The sequence below is a fragment of the Leptonychotes weddellii genome, chromosome 6, assembly GCF_054177405.1.
Source record: "Leptonychotes weddellii isolate Sample4059 chromosome 6, ASM5417740v2, whole genome shotgun sequence".
In the NCBI taxonomy this organism is placed as follows: Eukaryota; Metazoa; Chordata; class Mammalia; order Carnivora; family Phocidae; genus Leptonychotes; species Leptonychotes weddellii.
In genome coordinates, this window is record NC_138374.1 from 114,884,766 (window position 1) to 114,904,335 (window position 19,570).

The 19,570-nt window shown below is 39.7% G+C and overlaps 1 protein-coding gene and 1 non-coding gene across 2 annotated transcripts; one reads left to right on the top strand and one right to left on the bottom strand.

Annotated features, from left to right (window-relative positions):
- The first annotated feature begins 65 nt into the window (after positions 1-65).
- On the top strand, positions 66-5,861 carry SNRPE (small nuclear ribonucleoprotein polypeptide E). The gene is made up of 5 exons (XM_006731555.3): positions 66-191; positions 694-720; positions 2,020-2,082; positions 3,287-3,365; positions 5,641-5,861. Exons 1-5 carry the CDS (start codon positions 138-140, stop codon positions 5,694-5,696), a joined length of 279 nt encoding a protein of 92 aa, XP_006731618.1. The 5' UTR covers positions 66-137; the 3' UTR covers positions 5,697-5,861.
- Positions 5,862-13,810: 7,949 nt separating this feature from the next.
- Positions 13,811-13,952, bottom strand: LOC115940334 (U4 spliceosomal RNA). Its single transcript, XR_004075104.2, has one exon. It is a non-coding gene; the product is annotated as a U4 spliceosomal RNA (small nuclear RNA).
- Positions 13,953-19,570: the final 5,618 nt, after the last annotated feature.

Here is a 19,570-nt window from a genome sequence, read left to right on the forward strand (position 1 = left end):
AAGCAACACCCATGCTAGAGAGGCATTTCCCAGGCGCCGCCCCAGGTCACCTCGCGGGCGCCATACACTTCCGCTTCCGGTTCTTTATTCCGGAAGTTGCTCTCTGAGGTAGCGCGCGGTCTTTGTTGGCTTCCACCATGGCGTACCGTGGCCAGGGCCAAAAAGTGCAGAAGGTGATGGTTCAGCCCATCGTATCCTACGCAGGATGCCAGGACTAGGAGGTTCGGACCAGAAAACGGGGGGCGAAGGAGCAGACCGAGAGCAGGCCTGAGGGAGCGGAGTGCGGACCCACATCCCATGAGCCCCCGGGGCGACCGTGGCCGGGAGAAAGCGCGGGTAGTTGAAGACCCGGTGGGAGGTGGGCTTGGGCCGACTCCTGCGGTGGGAAGTGCAGGCGTGGCGCGGATGAGCGAAAGGAAGACAGCTTTAATTAGGAACTGAGTGAAAGTGGGAGTCGTCGGTCTCGGGGAGGAGGAAGATGTCGGCACCAAGAAATTCCAGGAGAGTAAGAGTGGGCGGGGATTCCTTCAGAACCTTTCGGGAACCCCTGACCAGTGCCTAGCTGGACACTGTTCATTGCATGGGCACCACACCTCGTGTTAGAAAACAAGGGCGAGATGGGGGTAGGATCGACCAGTGTCCGGGAGCATCGGCTACTCTGTGCGTGTATTTTTTCCTTAACCATTGGTACAGAATCTTATCTTCAGATACTTGCAAAATGTACGTAAGTTACCTGTTCTTTGTTGTTTTGTAATTCCTTTTTAAGTAAAACGTGAATTTATTTGGCTATTTGTGTCATCCTGTCTGATCAGCGTGTTCTAGAGTTAAAAATAGGTGGAACTGGGGAGCTTGGCCGGCTCAGTCGGTAGAGCAAGTGACTCTTGATCTTGGAGTCATGAGTTCGAGCCCCACGTTTCGTGGCGAGATAACTTTTAAAAATTAATAGTAAGTGAAACTAGAGATTGGAGGGGCATTTGAGGGGAAGGGGCTCAGGGAAAACTCTAATGTCATGAAATGTCAACCCCAAGCATTGAAAGAATTATGTCATCATTACTTTGCAAGACCAAAATCACTAATTTCAAAATAATTACTGGCAGACATGACTGGTATTTGGGTACTTTTGTTGGTAGTAATTATGGCTAGAACATTGGAACCTCTCTCCTTTCTTTCCCCTGGGATGAAACATTGGAAGAAGAATCTTATCTACTTTAAACCACCTAGTAAGGTGGGAGGGGATGACTTAAATATAGAAAAGATGCCAAAAAAGGAAGAGGGGAGGGATAGGTTCAGAGGCTGTTGTGACAGCCTGCTTTCCTTTGGGGGGATTTTTAGCAACTCAAATTGTGAGGTGGTAGGGCAAAGTATTTAAATTAGTTTGGAAACAAAATGTAGTTTCTGTTACTCTGACAAATTTTAGTATGTGATAACATAGTTGGAAACAGATTAATTTCAAGCTATTGTAGTTTTTTTTTTTTTTAAGTAATCTCTACACCCAGCATGGGGCTCCAACCCACAACCCCAAGATCAAGAGTCACACGCTTCACTAACTGAGCCAGCCAGTTGCCCCAAGCCATTGTAATTTTTAATCACCAGATTTGAGGGTCCTTCCCCTGGTTGTTAAATGTGAGGGAAGCCAGGAACCTTAGAGAAAGCTGTTTTGAAGCTGGATTTTGCTATAGGAGATAAGAAAGAAGCCCTTGATCATTGGAAATTACTGCTTTGTGCTACAGTGTCAATTTGCAGTCTAAACGCGTTGAGATGAGAAGCAGTAAGAAATATGATTGAGTCCCAAGATCACAGGAAAATTATTAACTTAGTCCCAATATAGCATTTATTGAGAATGTTTCTTGGCAAGTAATTAGTCTTGGTTATCAATTCTTGGATATGATTCAAGTAGTTAAAATTCTTGGCTTTTACTTTTTAAGGTTTTCTTTAGGAGCCATATTTCTTTATTGTTTGACCAGAGTGATTGGGTTTTGTTTACTTGTTTTTTTAACATAACAATGTTTTTTTTTTCAGAGATCTCGAATTCAGGTGTGGCTTTATGAGCAAGTGAACATGCGAATAGAGGGCTGTATCATTGTGAGTACCCAGGATGTTTTATCTCATAGCAGTTTGTTCACAGAAAACGATTTCACAAAAATGCCCAGCCAGAGCAGTGTACAAAAAGTCAAAGACCCAACCCAAGCAAAATTCTTCAGGGCCACTATCCTTGTCTCGTTGTTCTATTTGATGGCGGTTGGGTCATTCGTAAAAGAGGGAAAATTAATTTTTTAAAATTATTTAAATAACAGTGTTAGTATTTGAAGGAGGGGACAAAAGAAATAAAATTAGAGTGGGGTGAAAATTAATGGTGTATTAGTTCTATATTAGGTGATACCTGAATAGAGCTGGGTGGGGTTAGTTAAATAAGATTTTCAGGATAGCAGAATACCCTAAATAATGTGTGTGTGTGGGGGGGGTATTTTAGAGACAGGGAGGTGGGGAGGGGCAGAGGGAGAGGTAGAGAAATTCAAGCTGAGTGCAGAGCCAGACTAGGGGCCTGATCAGATGCCCAACTAACTGCGCCTCCCAGGCATCCCATCTCTAAATAATGTTTTAAGATTTTGTTTACTTATTTGAGAGCAAGAGAACGTGAATGCCCAAGTGGGCGGAGGAGCAGAGGGAGAGGAAGAAGCAGACTCCCCACTGAGCAGGGAGCCTGACATAGGGCTTGATCCCAGGACACCGAGATCATGACCTGAGCCAAAAGCAGACACTTAACTGACTGAGCCACCCAAGCGCCCCTAAGTAATGTTTTAAAGAAACATAAAATATGGCTGAAAAGTATTATGTTAGGACATTAGCACACTTTGATATTACCTTTAGATACTGTAGATTGCATCAATAATCTCCCCTTCCCTGTTTATGGGTAGAAAAATAAACGTTATGGGTAGTGGCAAGAGTGTTTTGTAAGGAACGTGGGAAGACTGGTGGCAGTGGAAGTTAATTCATATATGTACACACGTAACTATATTGGACAAGTTATAAAAGAAAGAGACCATGGCTCTTAGGTATAGCTAATCAAATCTTAAGTCCAAAAGGCTCCAGAGGTAATTTGTAGTACATTCTGGCTTTCTTGTTATTTAAAAAGAGGCTTTGGGAGGGAGGTGGTGTTTTAGCTTAAAAATCAGTGGAGAGGTGAGTTTCTGAAATTAGTTGGCATTTCTGTATCTAGGTTGGTGTATTCATCTGGAGTGGTTGGGTATGATTTTACTTGAAAATGACAGTTGGCTTATTTTTCTAGGGTTTTGATGAGTACATGAACCTCGTATTAGATGATGCCGAAGAGATTCATTCTAAAACAAAGTCAAGAAAACAACTGGGTAAGAATATAGATGGCCTTTGGGAATTGTGGAAATTTTTATTCACTTGCAGAATAGAATGAGTTGCAACTCAGTTCATGTTTAAATTTAGTTTGCACTTGAGAATTTACTATGTGAGGGAGTAGTTCACTCTTGAAATTATCCTCTGCCACTTACAGCTAACCCCACTCCCATTTCTGCTTTTGTTTTTCCACTCAGCTCTCACCAAGGTCACCAAAGACCCAAATGATGTTAAATCTAATGGTCAATATTAGTCCTCATCAAACTCTGAACAGCATTTGGCACTGTTGGCCACTCCCACCTTAAAACACTTTGTTCCCTTGGCTCTGTGGCACTATACTCAGATTGTCACTTTTCATTTCTGTTTATTCCTTTTCAGACTTTTGTATATTCGTTCTTTGAGACCCAGCCATTAAATGTTTTGAGTTGCTCAAGGCTTAGTTGTAGGTCCTCTTGTCATTTGGTGTTATTTACTAAGGCACTCAAGACTCTACCTGCAATTACCATCTATATATTGACCTCAGATTTATCTCTGTAGCCCTAGACCTCTCTGAGCCTATTCAACATTTCTGCCTGAATGTCTCAAAGACTCCTTAAAGTTAGCATGTCAGAAATCAAACTCACTTCCCACCCCTTACACTCTTTTGGAGCTATTTTAGTGTTTCCTACCTTACTGAATGGTACCAACCTCCATTCAGTTTACTGATTGATTTCTTTGTAACTACCTCATCCCCCTCCAGTTTGCTCTGCAGGCTGCAGTTACCTTTTAAAAGCACCAGTCTGACCTCGTCGTCCTTTTACTTGAAATCCTTCAGTGACTTCCTGTTGCTAGGAGGACAAGAAAATCTTTAATGCATTCTGCAAGGTTCTTCATGATCTGGCCTTTTGTCCCTCTGCTTGTTTTGTAGCACTCAGCTTCATTTTCTGAGTTTCATCCACATCATGTTCTTTCAGTTCTTTGAATCTGCACATTTACCCCACTGTAAATCTTTGTATATGCTGTTTTCTGTCTTTAGGACTCAAATGTCAAATATCAGGGTTTGGTTTGGTTTTACTGGGGTAGGGATGGGGGAGGCAGGGTGTGCTGTGTTCTCCAAATTTATAGTAAAACACTCATTAGTGGGGTTATTTTATTAATGTCTCTCTCACTGGGCCAGATGCTCCTAAGTCCTTTCTTTTTTTGCTCTCTAATAAGCCTACTGTCTAATTCAGTGCCTGCCATGTAGTAGAAACTCAAAAATATTTAAATAATGAATGCAGTTTCTTAACCCAGTTAACAAAGGGTCTTTAGGATTCATGACTTCAACAAGACAAACTGAGTTCTTTCTTTTAAAATCCTATTCATTTGAAGTTTATTTAGATACTTTGTTTTTAATTGTTTAATGCCCCAGTTCACAGGTCATTAGTACTTTTATCTGTGGTAGGCTTCAGGTGCCTCTTTTTTCCAAACCCTGAGGATTCTCTTGATCCTAAAGTAGATATGTGGAAAGTAGAATCTGAGAAGTGGTACGGTGTTTTGCTATGCTGCTTTCTGCTTAGGCTATTTTTGTGAAAGCTTGGATTTTCACATTTAAACTTGTCTTGCCAAGAAGGGCAAACTAGCCTTATTGACATCCTATTACTTATAGATCATTTGCAGTGTTGAATTCCCATGGTAGTATTTATTCTATAGAATAGATTAATATTACCTGTCGCAGAAGTCTCGGGAAGTGAAACCATTTAATCTATTGGGGTTGATGAGCATTTCTCAAACTAACTTTATATTTAATATAAATATTAAAAAATATTTATGGACATTCTCAGGAAAAAAGTATTCTCTGCTCAAGTAAGATTAGGAAATGTTGGGTAAAGCTCAAACAGGTTTATTAATTGCAGGCTGGAGTCTTTAATATACTGAGAATTCTAAGAATGGTGGTGCAGTATGCTGCATTTTTTTAAACTTGATACATAATCTGTTCCCCAACTTCTACAAACTCAGAGCAGTGTGGGATATGTTGGGGTAGATCTATTCATTTGATTTAGTCTATAGAAACTCTTTTTCATAAAATAACATTTCTCTACCTTCATTAGGTTATTGCTGGAAAAGTTCATAGGCTCTAATACCCACAGCCTTTCAATATATGGATATTTGAAAATCTTCACATACCTGCTCAAGAGAGAAAGCATTTTCAAAATTGCTTAAATATGATCCAAAATTCTGAGGCTAAATGGTGGTTACACACTTGTCTGAATGGCTATTAATAGCTTTTTTTCTTTTTTTAATTTTGTGTTGCAGGTCGGATCATGCTAAAAGGAGATAATATTACCCTGCTCCAGAGTGTCTCCAACTAGAAATGATCTGTGAAGTGAGAAATTCTTGAGAAGGCCATGTAGTTTGTTTTTTTAGATGTCCTTTGTTGTGAGTGTAGTTCTAAAACATTTGTTTGTGTTATTTTGATTACCTTTATGTTATTACCAGAGGACAATAAATGCGGTGGGATTGCTTTTATTTAAAAATTTACAGTGTTTCTTTCTGTCCAGTGGTAGAGACCGTTCACTCAGTGGCAGCTAAGTTTTCTGGAGGGTGGCAGTTGCCCTGGGCATTTGTGTTTTTCCAGAACCTGATGTATAGATTCTTCATGGCAAAGAGTAGGAATTCTACCTGACAGGTAAGCTCCTGATACTGGGTGGTAGAGAAGAGGAGGTTACTGCACTAATACATGCCTTCAGCAGCAGTTCTCATTCCAGCTGCTGGGACACAAGACCTTCTGACCACAGTAGGCTGGACGTGCTAGATCAGCTTCTGTTTCTGCTTAGCACTCTCACAGTAACTCTCTGAGGTCTCTGTGACTTCTTGTACCACTAAGATCACACTGTGAGAAGTGTTTGGGTATAAGCAAAGAATAAAGTGCCCTAAAAGTACATGTAAAATGAGTTCTGTTAACAGTTACCAGAATGGAGACTTGGTGAGATTGGTAATCTGAAAAAGACCACAAGCAGTGCTGCTAAATTGTTAGCAGAGTAATAGTATGTTAGTTGGAGCAATACCTGCAACACCTGTCTCTTATTCTTAATCTAAAGATGTTGGTGCCTCCCCCAGTAATTGCTTACGTCCTAACTGAATTATGTGAACAGATCTTCCCCAGTTCCTTAGGGTGGTTCTAGTTTGGGGCGCCTGGCTAGCTCAGTCAGTAGAATGTGCGACTCTTGATCTTGGGGTCATGAGTTTGAGCCCCATATTGGGTGTAGGGATTACTTACATAAACTTTAAAAAAAGATCTCAGGGCAGTTCTAGTTAGAATTCTGGTAAGTGATTATTGAGCATCTGCTGTTACACAGGTTCCAAGTCTAATAAATGCAGTGAAACAGACTGGCAAACAAATTGCTTCAGTTCCATGTGCTTAAGTGCTATTTAAATTAGAACTTGAAAGATGAATAAGGCCTGCCTTAAATTTTGGTAGTGGGCATTATTAAGGGTGGGTGAAGAGGGAACAAGAAGTCTAGTTCCTGCTTTTCCAAGTGCCTGTGAGGAAGGTGGAGAACTTCCATTTAAACTAAGTAAAAGAAACCCTTCATGAGATAGAGGGGACTTGTAGGTAAGTGTAGAAATTCATCCAGCTCAGAAGTTGGCATTCTAGCTGTTGCTCTCCTATTTGAACCTGTGCCTTTCTGGTCACATTTTGGAAATAAAGGGCTACTTTAGCTCTTTTAACGTAGTTGAGTTTGAAATGCATTGAACCTGCTACAGCATGCAAAGAAAACCTTGAGCAGCAGAGGGAGTTGCAGCCCTGGACTGCTTTAGCCTTTCTAGTAAAAGCTTTTTCAGAGCAAAGGCCTCCCTGCAGCTTTCTTGGCACCAAAATAGCTGGGAAGAAGGATAAAAGCTGGAGCAGTATAATCCCTAAGAAAACCTGCTGGCTGCTTTTCCATTTCCCTGTGTGGCCTTTTTGACCTGGCTGCCCTGTGTAAGCAAAGCTGTGCCTGCTGTGGCTTATTCTCAATGGATCAAGACATGGAAGGTTCTATTTTTGACAGAGCAAACGATGATAGAAATAAGGTACAGTGAACTCTTACAATTGAGCTCTGTATTTAGAAATCTCTGCTTGCTTTCCTCCCTTACTGGAGCCTGTGGTGTTTGCTTTTTAAGTTGTACTTTTCCACAATCTGTAGATCTTTTTTTCCAACCAGAATTTGTATTATAGGAGGCGTTGCTCTCTGCTTCATTAAGGTTATTAAAAAATGCTGCTGGGAAGCTGCTCTTGTTGGCAGCCCTTGGTATGTGAGCAATTATTTTTCTGGAATGGCTGTTGGTTTCTGAGGGGGTCTTGCTAACCACCCACTAACTCTCTTGTAACATTCTTGAAGTGGGGGTGGGAAGAGAATAAGGCTCTGAAAAAGTTAAGTGCTGGTGCAGGCCTGGTGTTTTAGTAGTAGTAGATAGGGAAGAAGAAGGGTAATAGTTTGAAAACCCTAGGATTTTGTATTTGCAGGCACCAGCTATTGTCATTGTATCACATTTGTTAGTTTCAGGATTAGATAGTGGATCTTCGTCTAATTTGGATATAGGCATTATTGGCTAACAAGTGTCATGGGCAGTTCCTGGGCTAAAGCCTGATAGGCAGCATCTCCTCTTAACTGGATGACACCAGGAGCTTTTCCTTAATTACTCCTTTTAGAACTAATAGTAATAACCTATTTATGGTGTGCTTTTGTGAGGAGATATGGTTGGTAACTTTCCTTAAAGTGGCATTAGAACTTACGTCTGGGGGCACCTGGGTGGCTCAGTCGTTAAGCATCTGCCTTTGGCTCAGGTCATGATGCCAGGGTCCTGGGATCGAGCCCCGCATCAGGCTCCCTGCTCGGCGGGAAGCCTCCTTCTGCCTCCCGCACTCCCCCTGCTTGTGTTCCCTCTCTCGCTGTGTCTCTCTCTGTCAAATAAATAAAAAATCTAAAAAAAAAAAAAGAACTTAAGTCTGTTGTACCTAGGGTTTAAATTTTATCCACTAAACTTTTTTTTTTTTAAGATTTTATTTATTTATTTGACAGAGATAGCGAAAGAGGGAACACAGCAGAGGGAGTGGGAAAGGGAGAAGCAGGCTTCCCACGGAGCAGGGAGCCCGATACGGGGCTCGATCCTAGGACCCTGGCATCATGACCTGAGCCGAAAGCAGACGCTTAATGACTGAGCCACCCAGGCTCTGTCCCCTATCCACTAAACTTTTTAAAAATTGAATTTAAAAATCCTAGCTTAGTGTATGCTTTTTTTTTTTTAAGATTTATTTGAGAGAGAGAAAACACAAGTGGGGAGAGAGGGGAGGGAGAGAGAGAATCTCAAGCAGACTCCCACTGAGCTTGCAGCCTGACCCATGAGATCGTGACCTGAGCCAAAATCTTGAGTCAGATGCTTAACTGACTGAGCCACCCAGGCGCCCCACTTAGTGCATGTTTATAATTAAAATGCCAATAGTACAGAAAGATATAAAGTAAAAAACAGAAGTCGTTCTTTTCCCCATCAGTATTCTCTATATATAACTATCTATTAGGAGTTAGGCCGTTAATCTTCTAAGCTCTTTACAGGTGTATATAATTTGGTTTGTTTCTCAATATGATATTTTTATTCAAAATTTTTTTAATTTCAGTTTTTGGTAAAATTGTACAGCTCAGTAATGTTAAGTACGTTCACATTGTTTTGCAAACAGTCTGTAGCACTTTTTTATCTTGCAAAATTGAAAGTACCCATTCAACAACTTCCCAACCCTCCCCAGCCCCTGGCAAACATTCTATTTTGTTTCTATGAGTTTGATCTAGATATCTCATATAAATGGAACCATAAAATATTTGTCTTTTTGTGATGGACTTTTTTCACTTAGCATAATGTTCTCATGGTTCATCCATGTTGTAGACTGTCATCATTTCCTTCCTCTCTTTTTAAGGCTGAATAATATTTTATTGTATGTTTATAAAACACATTTTGTTTATGCATGGAACTGTCAGTAGATATTTGGGTTACCTTCACCTTTTGGCTGTCATGAGTAATGCACTGTAAGACCCTGTTTTCAATTGAGTGTATACCCACATATTTTTTGTTTTGTTTTAAAGAGGTGGGGGACGGGTAGAGAGAGGAAGAGAGAGAATCTTAAGCAGGCTCCAGGCCCAATGCAGAGCCTGACATGGTGCTCGATCTCACAACCCTGAGATCATGGCCTGAGCAGAAATCAAGTCGGACGCTTAACTGGAGCCACCCAGGTGCCTGACCCCAAAAAGGTTTTTTTGAGGAACTGTCTTACCGTTTCTATGAACAAAGGTATACAAATATCTCTTCGAGACCCTACTTTCAGTTTTTTTGAGAGCATATACCCGAAGTCTTTTTGAGGAACCATCGTAGAGTTTTCCACAGTAGCTACACCATTTTACATTCTCATCAATAGTGCACAAGGGTTCCAGTTTCTCTACATCCTTGGTAAAACTTACTTTCTACTTTTTTTTTTTTGAGATTATTTATTATATTTGACAGAGGATAGCAAGAGCAGGAACACAAGCAGTGGGAGAGGGAGAAGCAGGCTTCCCGCCAAGCAGGGAGCCCAACACAGGGCTCGATCCCAAGGCCCTGGGATCACGACAGGAACCAAAGACAGACGCTCAACAACTGAGCCACCCAGGCACCCCTATTTTCTACTTTTGATAGCAACTATCCCAATGGTTTTGAGGTGATGTCCCATTGTGGTTTTGATTTGCATTTCCATAATGGTTAGTGGTGGTAAGTGTCTCTTGATATGTTTATTGATCATTTATCTCTTTGAAGAAATGTCTGTTGTAAGTCCTTTGGCCATTTTGAAACAGGTTACTTTTTTGCTTTTGAGCTGAAGGAGTTCTTTACACGGTCTGGATATTAACCCCTTATCAGATAAACAATTCGTAAATATCTTCTCCTATTCTATAGATTGTTTTTTCGCTCTGTTGATTATGTCTTGATGGACTCCGTTTTTTATTTTGATGTAACCTAGCTTATCTATTTTTACTTTTGTTGCCTGTGCTTTGGTGTCATAGGTAAGTTTTACTTATGTATGCATACTCCCTGAAGCTTGACTCTTATCAAAAAACTTGGACATACTTCCGTGTTAAACAGCTGTAATGTATTCCATTGTATGGGCCTCTCAATTTAAGTAATCACCTGTTGTATTAGTGGATATTTTAGGCTGTTTCCAGATTTTTGCTGTTAAAAAGAATTTTGTACTGAACATCTTCATGCCTGTTTTTGTCCACTTACGTATGTCTGTGAGTTGAATTCTTAGAAGTGGAATTGCAAGATCAAAAGATATGCACATTAAAAATAATTCTATAGGAAAAAAAATAATTCTGTAGGTACTTCTAAATTGCCTTCTGTAGTATATATCAGAAAATTGTTTTCTTCATGCCAGCCAACTATCAAGCAGCAGTTGGAATGAAACCCACAGGCTTGTTGTGAGACTGCTACGAAGTTATAACTGCCAGCATCCTAAGGATGTCAGAGTAGAAAAATGGAAAAAATTTGGTTTTTGATGATTTTTGAGCCACTGAATTAATCACCTCTGGAACTTGCCTACTACCGAACTTGTTATGAGAGAGAATAAATTTCATGGTTGGTTTTCTGTTCATTAAAACTAAAGCATTGTGGGTGCCTGGGTGGCTCAGTTGGTTAAGCGACTGCCTTTGGCTCAGGTCATGATCCTGGAGTCCCTGGATCGAGTCCCACATCGGGCTCCCTGCTCAGCAGGGAGTCTGCTTCTCCCTCTGACCCTCCCCCCTTTCATGCTCTCTCTCTGTCTCATTCTTTCTCTCTCAAATAAATAAATAAAATCTTTAAAAAAAAAAAAAAAACTAAAGCATTGTAAATGAGAAGAATGTCAGAACAGGGCCACCTGTTTTTGGAAGGGGATCATTTGTTCCAGTGAAGAATTATTAAATGCCATAGTTGAGAAAATTGGCAACTGAAGTAATGATCTTGGACTATATAGGGGAATACAAATGAAGTGATGTGACTAATTTCATTCCATAAAACAGTAATCTTTACCTCCCTAGTTATGAAAATAATTCCTGAGAAAGATGATCTTGGATCATCATTCCATGTCCATAGAAACTGCGGTCTCTGGAGTATTAACAGATTAGCCTCATCCCCAGGGCCATCCTGAGTTAGAGATGTTTTGCTGGGCTAGGAAATTGCAGAGGAGACTTGGGGGAAATAAACAAATGAGTGCCTCTTCCTGGTGGACTATGTTGCTAAACCAGAGAGAAGGTAGATGGTGTGAAGAAGAGTGGGGAAGGGAGTATTTGCCCAACTAAGCAGCCTTCTTTAGATCCTACTTGATAAGATACTGAGTTTGGAAGGTGTTTCTTATATTTCAACAGTGTCTGCTTTTATTGAATGTTATATGCTAAACAGTAAAGAATATAAAATTTAGTCCTTGTCTTTGGAGATTTGGGGAGGCAGTGAAGTATAGAAGGAAAGATCTTGGGAGTCCACATACCTGGGTTTAAATCTCAACTTTAGAATTAACCAAACCTCTCGACCTCAGTTTCATAGTGTTGTTGGAATGATTTAATGAGATAATACATACAAAGTGCTGTTCCAGGCCTTAGGAATGCACAAGAAGTATTACTTGTCTAGTTCCAAATGAGGATAATTTATAGTTTAAAAGATTTGTTTAGGAATATGTTGGAGGGGCACCTGGGTGGCTCAGTTGCTTAAGCGTCTGCCTTTGGCTCATGTCATGATCCTGGAGTCCTGGGATCGAGCCCCGCATCAGGCTCCCTGCTCAGCAGGGGGTCTGCTTGTCTGTCTCTGCCCCTCCCTGCTGCTCACTACTCGTGATGTCTCTCTCATGCTCTCTTACTTGCACTCTCTCTCTCAAATAAAATCTTTTTTTAATAAAAGGAATATATGTGGAGAAGAGGTAAACTTGTTCGACATTAAGCAAAACATTACAATTTGGGAAATCTGTTTTGCTTGGGCTTTTTTAGTCAAGCTTATTGAGGTATAATTTACAGATACTAAAATTCACACTTTACACCTGTGTACTTTGCTGACATCTGACAAATGTATAGACTCAATATAGCCACTAACACAGTCAAACATGATCCAAAATTTTGCCTCAATTTCCATGATCCAAAATTTTGCCTCAAGCTCCTTCATAGTTAGTCCATTTCACTCACCCTAGCTCCTGGCAACCACTGATCTGATTTCTGACCCTAGAGTTTGGCCTTTTTCAGAATGTCCTGTAAATGGAATCTTACGGTATGTAGTTATTTGTGTCTGACTTTTTTCATATATTATGCTTTTGGGGCACCTGGGTGGTCAGTTGGTTAAGCATCCAGCTTTTGATTTTGGCTAAGGTAATGATGATGGTGGTGAGATGGAGCCCTGTGTTGGACCTAGAGTCTACCTAAGATTCTCTTTCTCCCTTTGCCCTGCCCCCTGCCCTTCCCCCTGCTGTCTATCTCTCTCTAAAAAAAACAAAAGCTTTTGAGATTCATGTTCCTTGTATCAGTATTTTGTTTTTTTTAATTGCTGAGTAGTATTCTTTTTTTCTTAAGATTTTATTTATTTGACAGAGAGAGAAACACAAGTAGGGGGGAGTGTGAGAGGGAGAAGCAGGCTTCCCCTGGAGCAGGGAACCGGATGCGGGGCTTGATCCCAGGACCCTGGGATCATGACCTGAGCTGAAGGCAGACGCTTAACAACTGAGCCACCCAGGCGCCCCGCTGAGTAGTATATTGTATGGATATACCACAGTTTGTTTATCTGTAAACTAGTTAATGGACTTTCGGATTATTTCCGGTTTTTGTCACTTATGCACTAACTGCTATAAAGTTCATGTGCAGGCCCATTTTAAAAATTGGGATTGTCAGGGCTCCTGGGTGGCTCAGTCGGTTGAGCGTCTGCCTCCGGCTCAGGTCCTGGGATCAAGCCCTACATCAGGCTCTCTGCTCAGCAGGGAATCTGCCACTCCCTTTCACTCTCTCTCTGTGCTCTCCCTCTCTCTCTCTCTCTCTCAAATAAATAAAATCTTTTTAAAAAAATTGGGTTGTCATATTTCTTTTTTGTTGTTGTTGGGAGAGTTCTTTATGTGTTTTGCATTTAAGAAAAATCCTTATCAGATAGGGGTTTTGTGAATATTTTCTTCCAGCCCGTGGCTTGTCTTTTCACTTCCCTACAGTGTTTTTAAATAACACAAATTCCTCATTTTTTTTTCAAGTTATTTATTTAAATTAGGGAGAGAGAGAGTGAGCACATTTGAGCGGGCACAGGGGCAGAAGGTGGGAGAGAGGGACAAGCAGACTCAGTGCTGAGCCCAGAGCCCCAGGGGCTAGATTTCACGACCCTGAGAACATGACCTGAACTGAAATCAAGAGTTGGATGCCTGACCAGCTGCATCACCCAGACACCCCTCAAGTTTTCATTTTATCACATTTTTCTTTTATGGTTCATGCTTTTTGTGTCCTAAGAATTCTTGGCCAAACCAAAGATCACAAAGATTTTTTCTGATGCCTTCTAGAATTCTTAGTTTCAATTAGCAATAATCGCGCCTCAGATAAACCTCATTGGCTACGATACTGCCACTGTGCAAAGCTCTTCCAGAATTCTTAGATTTTTACATTCAGAGTTAATTTTATGTATGATGTGAGATACAGATTTTGAGGGGGGTTTTTGTTTTTGCTGAGGGATGACCAGTATTCCCAGATCATTTGATCGCTTGACCATCTGTGTGGATCACTTTTTCTGGAATCTTACTTTGTTCCATTGCTGTATAGGTCTATCTTTTTACCAGTACCACATTGTCTGCATTACTGTAGCTTTATACTAAGCTTTGAAATCAGCTGTATTTTTCCTTTTCAAACTAGTTTATATATTCTAGGGCCTTTATTTTTTCATATAGGTTGTATTTATTTTCATATAGATTTTAAAATCAGCTTGTCAACTTCTACCAAAAAAGACTGCTGGGATTTTGGTTGAGCTTGCTTGGCTCTGTAGTTTATTGTAGGAAGAACTGACATCTTTGTCTTCAGTGATGAACATGAGATACCTGTTTTAGTTTTCCTTTTATTTCATCAGTGTTTTCAATTCTTAGCATATAATTTCTAACACATTTTGTTAGATTTATCCCTTTCTGACTATTTAATGTTTTTTGAGCTATTATAAATGGTGCTGTCTTCTAATTTGATTTCCAGTTGTTTATATCTAATATACAGAAATAGAGTGGGGTTTTATAAATTGATCCTGTATCATGTGACCTTGCTAAACTCAATTATTCTCAGCATTTTTTGTGGATTGCATGGGATCTTTTATATAGGTGATCATTTTGTCTGAAAAAAAGTGAGGATGCAAGAAATTTTTTAAATGCAAATAAAAATAGTTTATTTCTTCCTTTCCAGACTAAGCCTTTTATTTTTTTTTTTCTTGCCTTATTTTAGTGGCTGGGACCACTCTAGTATGAGTGGTGGGAGATAATCTTTGTCTTGTTACTGATATTAGGGGGATCTTAGGCAGAAAACATACTATAAGTATGCTATAGATACAAGGTTTTTGTACATATGTTTTTACTGGATTAAGTCTAATTTGCTTATGTTGAGTTTTGTTACCCCTTTTTTCTGTTGAGACGATCATATTCAAGTCTGATAAGGTAAACTGCATTAACTGCTTTCAATAAACTGACCTTACATTTCTCAAGTAAACACTTTAGTCATAGTTTGTTATCAATTTTATAAATTGCTAAATTCACTTACTTGTTTAATGTGTTCATTAGAGATATTGGTCTGTAGTTTTCTTGTAGTGTTTTTGTCTAGTTTTAGTATCAGTGTAGTAGTTTCAAAGGATTGAGAAGTGTTCCCTCATCTTTTATTTTCTAGAGTTTTATAGGATTGATGTAATTCCTTCCTTAAATGTTTAGTATGTTTTACCTGTGAAGCCATCTGATCTGGAAGGTTTCTATACTTTTCCCCCCAGTTTGCGAATCTTTTTGGTATGACCCACCTTAAGGAATCTACAGACTTGCTTAGGGCACTGTATTACAAATACATCCAACAGAGAAAATAGTATAGGCATATATAAATACTAACGAATAAGTGTCATAAAATGCAGAGGGTGTGGGGCATGTGGCTGCCTCAGTCAGTAGAACATGCAACTCTTGATCTCAGGGTAATGAGTTCGAGCCCCATGTTGGGGGTAGTTTACTTAAAAAATGCAGGGGTGTCTGGATGGCTCAGTTAGTTGAGCGTCTGTCTGACTCTTGATGTCAGCTCAGATCTTAGTCTCAGGGTCGTGAGTTTGGACTCCACACTGGGCTCCATGCTGGGCGTGGAGCCTACCTTTAAAAAAAACGCAGGGGGTGGCCTGGAGCACAATGTGAAAAAGAAGTTGATGACTTTAGCCTTTCAGTGTTTATTTTTTAGGCCAGCCTTATCTCCCAGGATTCCCCTATAAGAATACTTCTCTGTATTGAAAAATGGTTAACTTACCATCCCTTAAGTCCACCTACCTCTGTAGCTTGTTTGTGTGGCAGAATGTTTTTACTCCTAACTCCTAATTCAATTACTTAAACAGATGGAGGACTATTCAGGTTATCTATACTTACTGAGTGACTTTTGGGAGTTCTGGGTTTTTTTAAGGAATTTTTCCATTTCATCTAAGCTATCAAATTTATTGGCATAAAGTTATACATATTTCCTTTTTCTTCTAATGCTTATACGATCTGTAGAGATGCCTTCTCTCTCATTCCTAATACTGGTAATTTGCATCTTCTCTATTTTTTCCATGATCAATCTGATTAGAAATATATTTATTGAACTTCTTATAGAACCAGCCTTTCATTTCATTAATTTTTCTCTCATTTTACTATTTTCAATTTCATCAATTTCTGCTCTGTTATTTTCTTCTGTCTGCTTGCTTTGAGTTTAATTTGATCTTTTCATAGTATTTTAAGGTAGAAGCTTAGATTACAAAACATTTATTTTTTGATGTAAGCATCTTACCATGTCTCACAAATTTCAATAATGTATTTTCATTTAGCTCAAAATATTTTCAGTTTCCTTTTTTGATTTCTCTTTCATATATGAATTATTTAGAAGTGTGTTAATTTCCAAATATTTGGGAATTGTCCACCTATCCCCCTGTTACTGCGTTCAAGTATACTTCTGTTGTGTTCAGATAATTTACTGTATCTGATTTCAATTACCTTAAATTTGTTAGGTTTCTTTGGTAGCCCACAACATGATCTATCTTGGTGACTATTCCACATACACTTAAAAAGAATGTGTGTATTGCTGGGGTGCTTGGCTGGCCCAGTCAGTGGGGCATGCAGCTCTTGATTACAGGGTCATGAGTTCAAGCCCCATGATGGGCATAGAGCTTACTTAAAAAAAAAGAATGTGTACTGCTGTTGTTGGGGAAAATGAAAATGTTCTATAAATATCGGGTCAAATTGGCTAATAGTATTGTTCACATTTTCTGTGTCATTATTAATTATCTGTCTAGTCGTTCTCTCCATTACTGAGCAAAACAGGTTTATTGTAGATACTATATAGTTGAGGTCCAATCTGAGTCTCTGCTTTTTAATTTGGGTGTTTAAATCATTTACCTTTATAATAATTATTCATATGGTTGGTTGAAATCTGCCATCGGGTGAGAGGCAGTTCTTCTTAAGTCTCTTGCATTTCTGTATGTCATGCAAGCAGGGTACTGATTGTCCTTTGTTTCTATCTTTACACGGATGTTTATTTAGCAAACTGCCTTGGAAGATAGATAATATCTCCCTTTAGAGTAAGGAACAGGCGTGCTTATTGCCCACATAAAAAAATTTACTTCCTCCGATACCAGGTTTTTCTGCAATAACACAACCCGTTACATTTGTCAGTATCATGTGGCCCTAGTTGCATTGCTCTTTGGGAAATGTAATTTGGGGAATTGGTACAAAATGCTGATATTCTGGATACTGCTGTTGATGTGAGTGATAAACTGCCCTTCTGTGACCCAGATGTCTCCTGTCTTCTACCAATATCCATGGAATTATGTCAGTCCAACTTGTTAGCTTGCAAGTGGGGTAAAATTTCAGATACTCGACAGTTCTTAAATCTATCTTGTTTTCTGTTTGTCCTATCTCTTTTGTCTTTTTGTCAATTTTTCTATCTTCTTTTGGATTATTTTTATAATGATTCCATTTTATTTCTACTATTGGCTTATTGGCTATACCCCATTAAAAAATTTTACATGGGGGTACCTGGGTGGTGCAGTTGTTTAAGTGTGCGACTCTTTGTTTCAGCTCAGATCGTGGTCTCAGGGTTGTGAGATTAAGCCCCATGTCTGGCTTCACACTCAGCACAGAGTCTGCTTGGGATTCTCTCACCCTCTTTCTCTGCCCCTCCCACTTGTGCACGCATGTGTGCACACTATTTTTCTCTTTCTCTGTATAAAATAAATCTTGGGGCACCTGGGTGGCTCAGTCGTTAAGCATCTGCCTTCGGCTCAGGTCATGATCCCAGAGTCCTGGGATCGGGCCCCATGTCGGTCTCCTTGCTCGGCGGGGAGCCTGCTTCTCCCTCTCCCACTCCCCCTGCTTGTGTTCCTGCTCTCGCTATCTCTCTCTCTGGCAGATAAATAAAATCTTAAATAAATAAATAAAATCTTTTTTGTGTGTGTAAGATTTTATTTATTTATTTGACAGAAAGACAGCAAGAGAGGGAACACAAACAGGGGGAGTGGGAGAATGAGAAGGGAGCCCGACATGGGGCTTGATCCCAGGACCCTGGGATCATGACCTGAACTGAAGGCAGATGCTTAATGACTGAGCCACCCAGGCGCCCCTCTCTATAAGATAAATCTTAAAAAATTTTTTTACATTATTCCCTAGGGATTGCAATATACATCTTTAACTATCATCAATAGTATTTTATGGTTTCATATATGATGTAAGAACCTTATACCTCCAATTCCTCCCTCTTCTGTGCACTTTTGTCATAGTTTTAGATGTGTTATAAATCCTGTAGTACATTGTTGTTGTTTGTAAAGCTTTTATTTATTTTTGTGAGAGAGAGCAGGAGCAAGGGGGAGGGGCAGAGGGAGAGGGAGAAGTTGACTCCCCACTAAGCAGGGAGCCCATCGAGGGACTCGATTCCAGGACCCTGGGATCATGACCTGAGCCAAAGGCAGACGCTTAACCAACTGAGCCACCCAGGCGCGCCCTATAGCACATTGTTAATGTTACTTATCAAGACTCACATTGTGTGACTATTAGGAAATGCCATCTTTTCTCTCAGGAATTTTTAAAAATTTAAACTTTTGGATTAGTAATAATTTTTCGGGTTTTTCTTTTTGAAAGAGGTGTGAGTTTTTTCCTGAATAGAGCTTTTCTTGGGTTTTACTTAATATCGTTCCATACATAACCTTCCCATGTCCTCTTAGAGGAAACCTGAGTGCTGGTTCCATTTCTGTAATAGACTGCCTTTTAAAGTGTTGGCTAGGGTTCAGTGTCAGGGAATTAGCAGGAAAGGCTGGAGGGAAGGTCAATAAGGGCATTTCCTTTTCTCCTCTTATTGTTAATTTCCTTCAGACAGCTAAAGCAGAAAAAATATTTTCTGCTTCAGTCTTTATACCTTGATTCAACTCTAGAATGTTCCTTTTTTCCAGATTCTATTGTTAAAAACCATTTATTATGTCATTTGGAGGTTTTAAAATTCATCCATAATCTTGCTTCCTATAGTAGCTATTTCCTGCTGTCCTTTAGGCTTTGTGCATAATATTCCATTGATTTAACAAATCATAATTTATGAAATATTTCCTTAGTTTCAACTTTTTCTCTATTACGTTATGCCACAGTGAACATCTTTATCTCTTCTGTCTCATAAAGATACATTTCTCTGAGTGAGCTTCTATATTTTAAAACTATTAGCATTTTTATAGTTCTCATTGTATATTGTAAAACTAAGTAAGAGAGGAATATATTTGGAACATATATACTCAGGGGAAGAACTTATAACTTTGCCTAAGGAAAAGGTGAGTCAAATTGATTATAGACGTGTTGAGAGACCGGCTAATTGAGAGAGAGTGAGAGCGCATACACGAACTAGAGGTTGGGGAGTGAGGGGCAGAGGGAGAGAGAGAATTTTTTTTTTTTTTTTAAGATTTTTATGTATTTGAGAAAAAGCACGTGAAAGCACAAGCAGGGGGAGTGGCAGAGAGAGAGGAAGCAGGCTCCTGC